Genomic DNA, 14,849 nt, shown 5'->3' with positions numbered 1-14,849 from the left:
GAAAAGGAAGGAAGGATGGTGCTAAACAGAAGATACCACCGACATACCACTGCCTGCCAGTGCCAACCAATACACCCCTTTCTTTTCTGTCAAATATTACTAGGATTAATTAAATTAATTATTGTTACCTTGTAAACTCTGTGACTTTGCATGATTGCAGTTTGCTTTCAAACAAATGAGAATATACTCCAGTAAAAATTAAAATCCACTTTTGATTAATCATTGGTGTCTGCAAGTATACTTACAGTAGATACCATCAATCTGTTTTTTAGCCATTATACTTCAACATTTACGCTTGTAGCTCAAGTGGTTAAGAATAATTATCCGTCTTTAATTTCGATTATATTAATAAATAATAAATAAAAACTGGGCAATTTTGCTTAACAATCATATTGGACCTTACCACAAGTTGAGAAGAGCATATGCCCAACCATGAAGGCCCATATTTTAGTCCTGAGCCTTGTATCCCAACCCAGCCCACCCCTACCAACAAATGAAATCTATTGGGTTCTTATTCTAGTTCAAAGGTCCTGGTCCTGGGTGGCAGAGAGACACTGATGAAAGGCTCAGCCCAACAAATGAATCATTTTTCTTTTACTGAATCTTTTAATTATATGAATTCACAATGATCCTTTCTGCAGATTTGATGGCAGACATGTCTTTTTGGCAAAGGACATCAATGTTTCTAAGTAAACGCAACTTACCATGGAGAAACTGGTGCAATCTAATGCTTTGGCATTGATAAGTGATTTTCCAAATGGTGCATTGGCAGCTATGGTGGTGTTTCTCAAATATGGTCATTTTTTATATCCCACAAGTGAAAGTCTTGGGGTCCTAAGAATCTCAACTCCAGGCTTAATGAATTCCTGCTGCCAGTCATTCTGTAGATCCTACCATGTCAAGAGAGAACAAATGACAAGGGCAAGATGCCAAACCAACAGTGAATTTTTGTGATGTAAGCCATGAACTTGACTTTTCATTCTTGAAACACATATAGGAAATTAGTTGACTCGGTTATATTTCCTATACTTATATCCATTTATCACTTATTTATTATCTGAATATATAGTCAGCCTCAAGTTTATTGGTTAGAGTCACTGCAGAAATTGGGAGATCACCTCATCATTCTGTGTCCATCCCGCCGGCATGATCAAGATTGCTGCAAATTGTTCATTCATGCCCTTTTAACAATTTTTAAATAGCTATCCAATTTCGCTTGAACATGGAAACTGGTTTGGTTCATCTGTGACATGCTGCATACGCAACATTACACATATATGAAATTGTGATCAATACTTTTGTCCTAGTCAAGTAGCTGAGAACATGACATCTGGAAAACCATAGTCGAACAAGTAGCTTAGCATGAGGGTAGATAATACTTTTTGGTTTGGGAGCCTAGTTGCTTATAAATACTGGCCCTTTGGACAATTGAACTGCATAAGTTCTCAAGAATCCCCAGCTGCTTACTGAAACTTGAACAATGGAGATTATTAGCAAATGTATAAGTAGCGCATTTTTGGTATCTGTCATGTTCTTGACAATAGTTTCTCATGCAGGTGAGCTTCTAATTAATAATTAGAACTATGTTTAGGATTAGGAGTATGGTTTGGTTCCTTAATTAAACCTCATTGCTGCTTATTCTAACTTTGCCAATTCCTCCTTCCCTCATGGTTTTTAGTGGCTTATGATTCGTTTGATCCAAATGGGAGGATAAATATCAAATGGGATGTTCTGTCTTGGACTCCTGATGGCTATGTGGTGAGTGCCACCACAACTTGTATCACTTTGTTTTCATTTTCATTGATAATCAATTCTAATAATAAGTTCAACAACTAAAAGCTCAGTTCAAATACATACTTACTTACCATGATAATATATATGATCCAGGCAGCAGTAACAATAATCAACAACCAAATGTACCGGCACATCAAGAGCCCCGGATGGACCTTAGGCTGGACATGGGCTAAGAAGGAAGTGATATGGTCAATGGTGGGAGCTCAAGCCACTGCTCAAGGAGACTGCTCCAAGTTCAAAGCAAATATTCCACACAGCTGCAAGAAAACTCCCACAGTTGTTGACTTGCTTCCTGGGGTTCCGATGAACCAAAGATTTTCAGATTGCTGCAAAAGTGGTGTTATGGCATCATGGGGACAGGACCCCTCAGCTGCAGTCTCAGCATTTCAGCTGAGTGTTGGCCATTCAGGTACTTCAAATAAAACAGTAACACCACCAAAGAATTTTTATTTGCTTGGTCCTGGACCAGGCTACACTTGCAGTGCTGCAACCATTGTACCACCCTCAGTTTCCTTCTCGCCTGATGGCCGCCGTACGACTCAAGCAATGAGTAAGTTTACTTCTTCCGTGTTTCAACAAAATATGCCTGGTGTCACATTCTGTTTCTTAATTACAGTTTTTACAAGCACTAAAGTTTGCTAATAGCTAGCAATCTAGTAGGCATGCTGTGTTTTCTTACAGTTTCTACAATTAGCTTTGAAGTTCTTCCATCTAGTTGTCTTGTATAATTTTTGTGCTTTCTTTTTTGGCAGTGACATGGACTTTGGATTGCACTTACTCGCAATTGCTCGTCTCTGAAAATCCAACATGTTGTGTCTCTCTGTCATCTTTCTACAACCCCATGATTACTCCTTGTCCATCTTGTGCTTGTGGTTGTAAGGATGTGAACAATAATTGCATGTAAGTAGCCCGTACACAAAACTTACCATTTTTTCAGTTCGACTGAAGCGAAAGGTCATGCAATGAGCCTTTCCCATCCAATAATTGAACTTTTCCATGTTAATGTCTTCTCTCCCTAACACTGGAACATAATGCAGAAATGACCCCAAGGACTCAAGGGTGCTGAATAAAAAAGCCTTAGCTAAGGAAGATGCATCAATGTTACAATGCACAGATCACAGGTGCCCGATCCGAGTGCATTGGCATGTGAAGGCTAACTATCGGGAGTATTGGCGTGTGAAGATTACCATCACCAACTTCAACTACCTGATGAATTATACACAATGGACTCTTGTTGCTCAGCATCCGAACTTCAATAAATTAGCTAATGTCTCTAGCTTTGTCTACAAGCCACTCATTCACTACGGCTCAATAAGTAAGTCTCAGTCTACAATGGAACCATAAAGAAAGATGCTTCATTCATATCACACAATATAAATATGTGATGTACATGTCAAGATCTAACATACTGTGTGGATCTGTGTGAATATGCAGACGACACCGGCATGTTTTACGGCATACAAAATCATAGTGACCTACTAATGGAAGTTGGGCCTGAGGGATATGTCCAGACAGAGTTGCTTCTTGGAAAGGACATGAAAGCATTCGCATTAGACCAAGGTTGGGCATTTCCTTTCAAACTTTACTTTAATGGCGATGAGTGCAAGATGCCCCTTCCTGATATATATCCAACCCTGCCCAACTCTGCTTATGCAAATTCTATTTCCTCATCTACACTGGCTACAACCCTTTTGCTTTCGGCGCTACTAGTCTTTTTGTGCTCGTGCCACTAATGATCTATAACTCAGATATCCGAAAGAGGTTCTTACCAATGGTTCTGAAGCTGTTCCATCTTCACCAATACAAAGACATCATCAATACAACGTATGCAAGGATCAAAGATTAAAAAGAATGGGAATGTGCGAACATGTCTGTATAGTTATTTTGTGATCAAGTTCAGAAAACTTGAACTTCAGTTCCCTCTCCCATGTTTACAATCTAAACCTCCTATTCCAAAATTTCATGGAAATTGCAAAATTGTTAGCTAGGACTCAGAATGAGTTCAAGTACTTGTGTATATTTTTTTTCTTTGGGAACAAAGAATGAGCTGAACTTTGTTAACATAGGGTAATGTGTAAAAATTATATTTGAACATATCTATAAGGAGACACAACTGCCATTAGTAGCAGAGGAAGATGGAGATCCAAACAAGATCACATAAATGAGAAAGGTAGTACAGGGGATACAAAGTCATTAGAAAACACAACAAAGATGACAATTTTTTTTTGAAAGTTTCAACCACTGAAGAAATATTTGTTTTCTCAACAAATTTGGACAAGCAACCTTAATCGTATTGTATTACAGGTTAAATTAAATTGCATCCTGGTACCTAATACAAACAAGCTGTAGAAGTTGAAAAATCCCTGTCTGAGTGAGGGGGAAAAAAAACCAATGGGTCATTTTCATAAGCGAGTTGACCAGGTTCATTCTAGTCTGAGAATCACTGGCTTGTTTGGTTTGGTAATTTCATTTGTTTAATTAGTGGACTTGGGTTTGTGGGTCCATTGAAAAATCAATGTCCATGTGAACCAACATATTGGACCTATTTATACCCAACACATTATGTTTTTGGGTTTATGTTCACAATTTGTCGAAAAATAACAAGGCAAGTGCAGTTGAACCCAAAACTTTTTTCCTTTAACGGGATCAGGACATTAACGGGATGTTATACTAACTCCAGTCTTATAATGTGTTTTTGTTTTTAGTGCATTTTAACAAAGTTTCCCATGAAGAGAAAACCTTCATTCACTATCCCAATAAATAAATAAATAAGGGTTGATTTCTATACCAAAGGGAAAACTTATATGTCAACGGGTTCAATGAAAAATGGTTTTTACTTGCAGACCGGTGTATCGCTTATCGTCCTTTAAGCAGTGTTATGGTAGCTTCGTTTGCGGAGCAAATATTGTCATACTGTGGTAGAGGATCAAAGACAGTTTTGGAAAGTAAATATAGGAGCTGTTGGTCATGGTAATAGAAGCTGGTATTTTTCCTGCCACCAATAATCTTCAATAGCAAGACCCCAAAGCTATATACATGAGATTTTTCAGAAAATATCCCGCCCATAGCAGGCATACTCCAGAGACATATAGCCGCACACTGCACATGAAATTCTTTATCCACCAACTCGTTATTATTCCTGATATAACATGCTAAAAAGCATATTACACAAGTTTAGTTGGGAAATAATAACAATTCTGGTAGTAGGAAAGAAATGATTCTTACAGAGTTCCCACAACCTTCTGACTCTGAGTGTTTGCTAGATTCTGTGTTCCTTGAAAGATACGTGCCAACCAAAATTTGAAATTTTTGGGCTCATCTTCTCATCCAACACCTTCAAACAGGAATCATGGTGGAGATAAACAAGTCCTCTAGCAACACCTTGAATAATATTGAACCGTTTAGCCCAGTCAAGCACTGCTCTTCTCATTGCCATTAGAAATGAAATCAATAGTTCCCTAGAGTTGGGCATACTAGGATGGGAAGAGCTCAGACATTATCAAGGATATTGGAGAAAGATAGGTAACAATGAGAAATTGCAGCCAAACATAAAGGGCCAGTGAAACTAACCCAATAATATCATATCCAAGCTTTTGTTTCTCATCAACTTCTCATCATCTTTAATGCAGCAACCCATGAGCTTTACAAGATTGTTGTGTTGGACTTTGGAGATCAACAGAAACTCATTCTTCAACACTTCTATGCCTTGCCCTGACCTAATAGATAGTCTTTTTCGAAAAATCGGCCTAGGCGGCCGCCTAGGCGAGCCCTATTTTTTATATATAGATTTTCTTTTCCTGACTTTAAAGAAAACCTACTGTCGTCTCCTTCTCTCTCTCTCTCTCTCTCTCTCTCTCTCTCTCTCTCTCTCTCTCACACACAAAAACCTCCTGCAATATCCTTTGTATCAAAAGAGCTTTTTTTTCTAATTAAGCTTGCCACTCTAACTTGGGTAATGTTATTTTGCTTTGTTTTACACGGACTTAGATTTCAACTATACCAAAGACTCGGTGATGGCGGAGACCAAGGACGAGTACGAAAAATGCCATTCTGATCATTCCATCTTCTTCTCCAACAATGGTGCAAGGGATGGGTTTTAAAGAGTATAGCCGTTCGGCTGGCTATAGCATTAAAAAATATATATAGTATAGCCGCGCGGCTATACTATTTAAATAAAAGAATATATTTAAAAAGTATAGCCGTGCGGCTGTACTATTTAAATTAAAAATATATCCAAGGCGTACTATTTAAATAAAAAATATATCTGCAGAGTATAGCCGCACGGCTGTACGCTTTAATTGAAAAATCGATGTCCATGTGAACCAACATGCGTTGGACCCTTTGGGAAGATAAAATATACCCAACCATGAAGGCCCATATTAGTCATGAGCCTCTTATCCCGACCCAGCCCAGCCCACTAACATAGCTTAATTTTGGTTTAGGGTACTATTGACTTTTCAAATTTCATTTCAGCTCTTCGTTCGATCGGGGTTGTCATCGACGGCGAACTTGGGGGAAAAGGGCTTGGCTTTCTCAGTTGTGTTTTCCGATTTTATCAAAAATCAAAGCATTTGTCATCTTTCTTTGGTAAGCCTTCCAATTCTCTACTTTCCCACTTCAATTATAGGGATCTAATCCATGACCTATGAATAGCGAAAATTTAACAATGTAAAAAAGAAAAAGAAAGAATCAAAGAGTTAAACTTAAAATGAAAGAATAAAACTTTAATATTCTAGCTTTGAAAGGTAGGTTTAACTATACATGATTGGAATTTGAAGCAGCTGAAAACCCAATTTTTATGTTTTTAATTTTTCAGTTATAAAGAAACTAATTCACCCAGGATTAGAAATCAAAGGAAAATATTCTGGTTGTTTATGAAAATATATTGTTGGGAAAGAATAGTGTAAATCAGGGTTTTTTATATTTGGTGAATGTATAATTGTATATGCCAATGTGTATAAAAATTTTGTAACACATTCGGAGCGAATTTATTCCCTGTTCAAGTCAGGTTGAGTAAATATATTGTAGATATAGCAATCATGACTCATTGGTAATGCTCAATTCTGTGGTATGCAATCATATGGATGGCATTTAACTTCATAGAAATTCTACAATGGCATTTTAGAAGTGCTTCCATGGCTTACCTATGAAGCATGGTATCCAAATATATGGTGTTCCCTCCTCCTTCTTCCCTCTTCTCCCCATTTTTCATTATGATGGAGATTAGGCAATTAAGAGTCTTGGATACAGTTGGCCTCTTTAGGTAGACTGGTGTATTTCATCCAAATAGTTAGTTTGGGTTGATTGTAATTTGCGTTTGTGATTGAGGATGCTAAAAGGATTTAGATGAACATCTCGTTCATCCTCCTTCTAACACTTTTTCATTAATCAAATCTCTGTTTTGTGTAAGAAAAGAAAAACTGACTTAGTTTGAGGTTGTATTATGGGCAATCCATTTTCACCATGAGTCCAATAGTTCTCTGTAAAATACAGGAGGCTATTGCCTGCACACCCACATCCATGCATGCATATGCACACACACATTTGAAATATGACCATCATGCTCCAATTTTTCTTTCATTTGGCAGATACTGGTCCACACTTGCAAGGGATTTACGATTTGCTGGTCTAATGGTATGCTGAATAGTGATAGTTTGTATGTCTCATCCTTTTCTTTAGTCCTTTACATCATTTGCCTTGTAACACTGGTAAAGTAGGATTGCAACTCATAATAGCCATTCAAATGGGCTTGCAACTTCTTAAGATGCATCCCCCACACTAGTTAATGTTTAATTTTGTCCCAGAAAGGAAAATTCAGACATGCCGTCTTTTGATCATTGGTGAATGATAGGCGGCTAGGCTTTTGGCCTCTAAAGGATTTAGTTGTCATCATTCAGTTTCTCTTAACTTAATAATCTCGGGTTCTTATTTCTAGTAATTTTAATTCATAATTATGATGTGTTTTGAACCATGCAGGTTATTATGAAGGCTTGACAATGTGACAGATTATGGGAAGTAAAAGTCCATATGCAGGTCTGATTTAGCTTCAGCTCTTGGAGACCATCTCAAAGAAGGATTGAGCAATGATGACACGCACAAAGTTGCTAGCATGTCAGTAGAGTAAAAAGAGATCTTTACAGGGGTGGCGTCAGAAACTTGCACTACACTTCTTCCCAATCCCATCTAGGCAGCTAGTTGTTGAATAGATTTAGGCATTTTCATGTATCCAAGAAATAATTTGAATGAGACTTTCGTAATGTTTTCTAGTAATATGTTTATTTACATTTAAAGATATGGAAAACGAGGTTTTATTTCTTTTGTGCCTCTCAAAATCACCAATTTTGCTTGTGGGAGATGATTTAAATTATCTTCCGACTTTTACCGGCGGTTTTTATATTCGTCGAAATAGGATTTTTTAGCTGCGTCTAGCGACAATTTTTAACGTTGCTAAAGACTTTCAAGACGAACGGAGCATTTAAATCGTCAAGAAAAGTGCAAATACCGGAGCAAAAGGACATAAACCGTCACTAAAGAGCCCAACTGTCGTATATTGGCTGAAAAGACTCTCTCGTGTTTTTTTTTTCTCTGTGTTTTCATGTAGACGTTTGGTTTGCTTCCCCAAAATACCACCGGCAATTTATTAAAACACATAGAAGCTGAAATAAACTAGATGGCACTTCAATAATTCAGAAGCAATGAGATTGATCGGAGCTCACTCATTTTCTTCAACTAGTATTCCATTGTACCACAACCCCACCATCTTATTATCCTTTTTCTTTGGTAAGTGAGTCTTCTAATTCTATGTGTTTACCACTTCAATTTGATATCATGACACAGAAATAGCGACAATTTAAATAAATAAATATGAAGAAAAATTTCATTCTAACATATTAGGGATTTATCAGAAAACACAATAAAGATGACAATTTGCTTTTGAAAGTTTCAACCACTGGAGAAAGATTAGTTTTACCTACAAACTTGGACAAGCTACCATAATCATATTGTATTACAGGTTAAATTAAATTGCGTATTGAATACAAACAAGCTGTAGAAGTTGGAAAATCTCTGTCCGAGTTGGAAAAAAAAAAAAAACAATGGGTCATTTTCACAAGGGAGTTGACCGGATTCATTTTAGTCTGAGAATCACTAACTTGTTTGGTTTGATCATTTGTTTAATTAGAGGACTTGGTTTGTGGGTCAACTGAAAAACCAATGTCCATAGGAACCAACATCATCTTAGGCTCCGGACAGTTAGGCTGTTGTCTTCAAGAATTCTCAAGCTCGCAGCTTGTTCTAATTAACTGAATATAACTGTGTCAAGAAATTGACATCAAGATGTGTATCATATATAAAATTCCTAACAAAACCAGTAGATGAACTTGTTTTAAGCCTCTTCACAACTCATATTTTGTACAATTTCTGTGTCTTCATATTGGAGCTCTGCATCCAACTGTCTTCTGCCGGAAGAAACATGATTTTCAACAAGTATATGTGCCTCGTTCTCTCGGCTGTTTCGTTTATACTTAAAATTCCTCATGCAGGTCAGCTTCCTTCTAGTAATGAAAGCTCTGTGCTGAATTTTGATTCTATTATACCATGTCACTTATAAGTTTCATTGTATCATAATTTTAGCTGCTTATGACCCATTGGATCCGAATGGGAACATTACATTGAAATGGGATGTCAAATCCTGGACTTCCGATGGTTATGTGGTAAGTAGTTTGGTTCATAACATTTGCTATATTGGAAGAAGCAAACACCTAGGTTTTCCTACTTTATCAGATAATGACCATCTGAATATTTGATGGAGCAATAACTTTTGCAATAATCTCACATCAGCTTGATAATTCATGTGACATGCATTTAATAATAATATGAGTGCCTCTAGCAGAGAAATTTGAATTCATGCTTACTGACTTCAAGGAAAGATTTAAAGATTGATTAATGTTGATTGTCAACAAATGTTCTTTAAAGATTTATGCTGTACAATTACAAAATTTCAGGCAGTTGTGACGATGAACAACTTTCAAATGTACCGGCACATCATGAGCCCTGGCTGGACCTTAGGATGGGTATGGGCAAAGAAAGAGGTGATCTGGTCCATGGTTGGAGCACAAGCCGTTGACCAAGGAGACTGTACCAAGTTTAAAGGAAACATACCACATTGTTGTAAGAAAAATCCTACAGTTGTTGACTTGCTCCCTGGTGTCCCCTACAACCAACAGATTGCCAATTGCTGCAAAGCTGGTGTTGTGGCATCATGGGGTCAAGACCCTTCAGCTGCTGTGTCTTCCTTCCAGCTGAGTGTTGGGCGCTCTGGAACTTCCAACAAAACCGTCAGACTACCAAAGAATTTCACTTTGCTTGGTCCAGGACCAGGCTACACTTGCAGCCAAGCAAAGATTGTGCGATCTACAGTTTTCAACTCACCTGATGGTCGTCGAAAAACTCAAGCGCTGAGTAAGTATCTTTAACTAAAGAAGAAATATTGAATAAGACTCATTCTGCTACAATTCTAACTGTATATTCTTGTTTGCAGTGACTTGGAATGTGATATGTACTTACTCACAGTTGCTGGCGTCTCGCTACCCAACCTGTTGTGTCTCTATGTCATCATTTTACAACTCTACAATCACTCCTTGTCCAACTTGTGCCTGTGGTTGCCGAGACAAAAAGAAATGCATTGTGTAAGCATTTATCACTCATCAGTTCTGCTTTCTAACTCAACTAGATGTCATAAACACTACGGTACCAGCAGTCATATAAATTCTAGAATCTAGATTGAGGCATGCATCTCAGTAACTGACATTCAGACCGAAACATAATAATGCAGGAGTGATTCAAAGTTGTCGAGTGTTGTGGGAATACACACACCAACAAAGGATAACACCCCGCTGCTTCAGTGCACACAACATATGTGCCCAATTCGGGTACATTGGCATGTGAAAACAAACTACAAGCAGTATTGGCGTGTGAAGATTACCATAACTAATTTCAACCATCGGTTGAATTACACGCAGTGGACGCTTGTGGTTGAACATCCAAATCTCAACCATATTACGGAAGTTTTTAGCTTTGTCTACAAGCCCCTGACCCCATATCAATCCAAGAGTAAGTCCAGACTTTTCCATACAGGACTTAGGGAGTCTTGCAAGTAACAACTAAATATATTTCAAAAGAAAAGCATGCACTTTTGGAGCTAAGACTTGTACCATTTGGTTGTGCAGATGACACTGGTTTGTTTTACGGCATAAAATTCTACAACGACCTCCTAAAAGAAGCTGGGCCAGAGGGAAATGTACAATCAGAGTTGATTCTTGAGAAGAATGCAAACACATTCACATTCAAGGAGGGTTGGGGTTTCCCTCGTAAGGTCTATTTCAATGGGGATGAATGCATGATGCCCCAACCTGATGAATTCCCAGGTCTACCAAATGCTGCCCATACAAATCTAATTACAGTACCAAAATTGGCTCTCTCTTGGCTTCTGATGTTTCTGGCTCTTCACTGATCATTTAACAGAAGATTGGAACAGGAGCGATGCCATATGAACATCAAAACACTTATTATAAGGTTCTTGTGGTGGGTTAATGAAGTTGATGTGAGTATGCAAGTGTTATATATAAATTGCTTGAACCTGTGTATAAAAGAAACCAATTCCTTGCCTGATAAGGTAGAGAAGGCCCAAAAACAAAACCAAACTATATGCCTTTCTTCTTCACATATTTCTAATCATTCCCTGGTATTGCTACTCTTCTAACTCTACTGGTGAAGCGCAACAGCTCAAAAGAAATTAAAGGCAGAAAAAAAGACAGTAAGCTTTTCATGGGTTCCATTAGTTTTCGAGCTAAAACTAATCTAAGACACACCCACAAGGCATTCTGATAAAAAACCAACACAGAATCTGATCATATTTCGAACATTTTAAATTCTACAACTTCTTGAATTCTGTATTATAAAAATAAAAAAGACAAAGGCTTTGCTACATAATAAAGACGAACTAATTCGATCAAACATAAAAAAGGACGCCAGATTTCAATACCTTTGGTGGGTGGTATGTACAAATGCGTTGGGCGCTTTTGATTTTCATGTTTTCCTTCTTCGTGCAGAAACAGAAACAGAGTCAAGTCGCTTTGCTGGTGGAGAGTTCATGACAATCGTGAGAGAAGAAGAAGAAGAAGAAAGGCGCGCTTTGTGCTGTCAGTTTTCACACACGTGTAAAGTTTTTTTCTTTCTTAAGGAAACCCCAAGGTTTAAGGTCTTATTCGGAATTATTGGCAAATTGAGAATTGGCCCTTTTGCATAAATTAATTTTGAGAGTTGAGCAATAACTTTGGTAATGATTGAATTGAATGAGGGACCAAAAAGAAACCGGAAAACTTGAAATTGAAGCAAACCAATTATAACATGTTTCTTGGGAAGCAATATATAGCATGACATAAGGTATGCCCAAAAAAGGAACAGTGTGTGAAGGGACTGAGCGTTGGGCTGTTGTTGTCTCAGTCTTCAGAGCCTCTCAAAATTCTTCCGCCAGCTTTTACATCATTCATCACCAAAACTTGCTTCAAGATGCAGAAACACAGCAAACAAACAGCCATATATCTTTAAATAAATGAATTTAAATAAGATATATGTGTGAAACTATCAAATAAGATGAAATATCACATGGACATGGAAGTGCCTAACAACCAGTAGGTGAGGCTTTCACTTTCAATCTGGTGTCTTCTATCTTTTCCTTTTTAACACCCTGGTTTGCCAGAGTACATCTTGTCTCCTCTTAAGTCCTCGCCACCGCCGGAGAGCTGAGGTCATGGAATTCAAAAACCAGGCCAACCCAACTCACAAAGTCCACCTTGAGGTGGAAACATGTTGCTCTTGGTCTTGGCTCAAGTTCACATTCTTGGCTGTGCTATGTTGCATGGTATTATCTCCTGCAGGTAAATTTCTGACAACAAATCCAGCTTGAAAATACATTGTCTTTGATCTTTTTCTGGTTACATTTGCTTGTCCGCTAACAATAGCTTCATGGTTTATGACTTTTAGCTGCATATGATCCATTGGATCCAACTGGAAACATAACGATCAAATGGGATGTTATGTCCTGGACACCAGATGGCTATGTTGTAAGATATCATTTGAATGACTTTTTGTATATGTTGATTTACTTACAAATCAAATTTTTTAAATTCAAAAAAAAAAAAAAAAAAATCATAATAGGCAATCCCTTTATTGAATTATGCTAGGCTGCAGTGACTATGAACAACTTTCAAATGTACCGGCAAATCATTAGCCCCGGCTGGACTCTAGGGTGGTCATGGCAAAAAAAGGAAGTAATCTGGACCATGGTGGGAGCTCAAACCACAGAGCAAGGAGACTGTTCCAAATTCAAAGCAGCCATCCCACATTGTTGTAAGAAAACTCCAACAGTTGTTGACTTGCTTCCTGGAGTTCCTTACAACCAACAGTTTACCAATTGCTGCAAGGGCGGTGTCCTGGCATCTTGGGGACAGGATCCTACAGCTTCAGTCTCTGCCTTCCAGGTGAGTGTCGGGCAAGCTGGTACCTCAAATAAAACAGTGAAACTCCCCAAAAATTTCACCTTGTTTGGTCCAGGACCAGGGTACACTTGTGGCCCTGCAAAGGTCGTGCCATCCACAGTCTTCCTCACGGCTGATCGCAGGCGAAAGACTCAAGCCCTTAGTAAGATATTTTGATTCTCGCTTTTCCAAGATCTTCCTACTCTTCTTCTATCTTTTTTATTCTTTTAAATTTTTAGATGGTTGAAATCTGATGTTAAAGAAAACTCTTGAAACTGAGTCGCATGGCATGTTCCTTCTGATGCAGTGACATGGAATGTGACATGCACCTATTCACAGTTCCTTGCCTCCAAGAATCCAAGCTGTTGTGTTTCGTTTTCATCTTTCTACAATGAAACCATCGTTCCTTGCCCATCTTGTGCTTGTGGTTGTCACAATAAGAAAAACTGTATCAAGTAAGCCTCCATAACCTATCCACATATAAGCATATGCATATCCGTACACACTTGACTTACTGGATGCAATTGTTTTGCAATGCAAACAGGAGTGATTCAAAGTTAGCACACAAGACAGGAATAAACACACCAAAAAAGGACAATACACCGTTGCTTCAGTGCACACATCATATGTGCCCTATCCGAGTTCACTGGCATGTGAAGCTTAACTATAAGGCATATTGGCGCGTCAAGATTTCCATCACAAATTTCAATTATCGGATGAACTACACGGAGTGGACACTCGTTGCGCAGCATCCTAATCTCAACAATGTCACTCAAGTCTTTAGCTTTGGTTACAAACCCCTTCTCCCCTATGAGTCCATTAGTAAGTCTTTTGCTTCTCAAGCTTCTCTTGTTCTTTTTTTTTTTTTTTTTAATACATTTCTTTTGGAATTTTGAGTTTCCTACTAACAGATGAGCTTGATTGACCATATATGCAGATGACACTGGCATGTTCTATGGCATGAAGTTTTACAATGACTTATTAATGGAAGCTGGGCCATCAGGAAATGTTCAGTCTGAGGTGCTTCTGCAGAAGGACCAGAACACCTTTACATTCAAGCAAGGATGGGCCTTTCCTCGAAGAGTTTATTTCAACGGTGATGAATGTATGCTGCCCCCACCTGATGCATACCCAGCACTACCAAACTCTGCCCATGTAAATTCTATTTCAATCTTCAAAATGGCAGCTTCTGTACTTCTGATATTGTTTTCTATATGTTTTTCACTTTCCTGATAATTTTGAAACGTTGGAGTAACAGATGTGGTCCTGTGTGTGATAATTCAGTATAGATAGTGAGCTTTGGAAACTGTATCTGAAATCCTTGCTATAATGTCCCACGATTTTTTAGCTCAGTTCATGGTGCACAATAGCAAACGAAATTGCTTTGCTCCTTTACTAAATGTTTTCTCTTGCAATTTCACTTATGAAAATTGTTTAATATTGTTTTCTTTCTGCAGTATGTGACAGGATGTGTATTGTGAACTCAACAGGAAATCGAAAATAATATAAACACTGTTA

At 38.0% G+C, this 14,849-nt stretch overlaps 3 protein-coding genes and 2 long non-coding RNA genes across 6 annotated transcripts; 4 read left to right on the top strand and 1 right to left on the bottom strand.

Moving 5' to 3' along the window:
• LOC18777894 (COBRA-like protein 4) lies at positions 1,481–3,527 on the top strand. Its single transcript, XM_020564794.1, has 6 exons — positions 1,481–1,556; positions 1,679–1,762; positions 1,892–2,344; positions 2,547–2,694; positions 2,832–3,109; positions 3,229–3,527. The coding sequence occupies exons 1-6, from the start codon at positions 1,481–1,483 to the stop codon at positions 3,525–3,527; spliced, it is 1,338 nt and encodes a 445-aa protein (XP_020420383.1).
• On the top strand, positions 6,261–8,109 carry LOC109949216. The gene is made up of 3 exons (XR_002271747.1): positions 6,261–6,381; positions 7,383–7,428; positions 7,771–8,109. It is a non-coding gene; the product is annotated as an uncharacterized LOC109949216 (long non-coding RNA).
• On the top strand, positions 8,791–11,545 carry LOC18775993 (COBRA-like protein 4). The gene is made up of 6 exons (XM_007210688.2): positions 8,791–9,335; positions 9,427–9,506; positions 9,798–10,254; positions 10,334–10,481; positions 10,628–10,905; positions 11,022–11,545. The coding sequence occupies exons 1-6, from the start codon at positions 9,266–9,268 to the stop codon at positions 11,303–11,305; spliced, it is 1,317 nt and encodes a 438-aa protein (XP_007210750.2). The 5' UTR covers positions 8,791–9,265; the 3' UTR covers positions 11,306–11,545.
• LOC109949093 lies at positions 10,022–12,057 on the bottom strand. 2 transcript variants are annotated; one of them, XR_002271569.1, is made up of 4 exons: positions 11,837–12,057; positions 10,360–10,448; positions 10,225–10,268; positions 10,022–10,110 (listed from the first exon to the last, which is right to left on the bottom strand). It is a non-coding gene; the product is annotated as an uncharacterized LOC109949093 (long non-coding RNA). The 2 variants fall into 2 exon arrangements; XR_002271568.1 differs by lacking the exons at positions 10,022–10,110; positions 10,225–10,268 and adding an exon at positions 10,133–10,224 and having other exon boundaries at positions 11,837–12,046.
• Positions 12,552–14,695, top strand: LOC18775663 (COBRA-like protein 4). Its single transcript, XM_007209056.2, has 6 exons — positions 12,552–12,731; positions 12,838–12,917; positions 13,038–13,494; positions 13,639–13,786; positions 13,876–14,153; positions 14,269–14,695. The coding sequence occupies exons 1-6, from the start codon at positions 12,605–12,607 to the stop codon at positions 14,562–14,564; spliced, it is 1,386 nt and encodes a 461-aa protein (XP_007209118.1). The 5' UTR covers positions 12,552–12,604; the 3' UTR covers positions 14,565–14,695.

Source organism: Prunus persica, chromosome G5, assembly GCF_000346465.2.
Source record: "Prunus persica cultivar Lovell chromosome G5, Prunus_persica_NCBIv2, whole genome shotgun sequence".
NCBI lineage: Eukaryota > Viridiplantae > Streptophyta > Magnoliopsida > Rosales > Rosaceae > Prunus > Prunus persica.
Note: the sequence above shows the minus strand (reverse complement) of the source record. Positions and strands in the feature narration are given on the sequence as shown.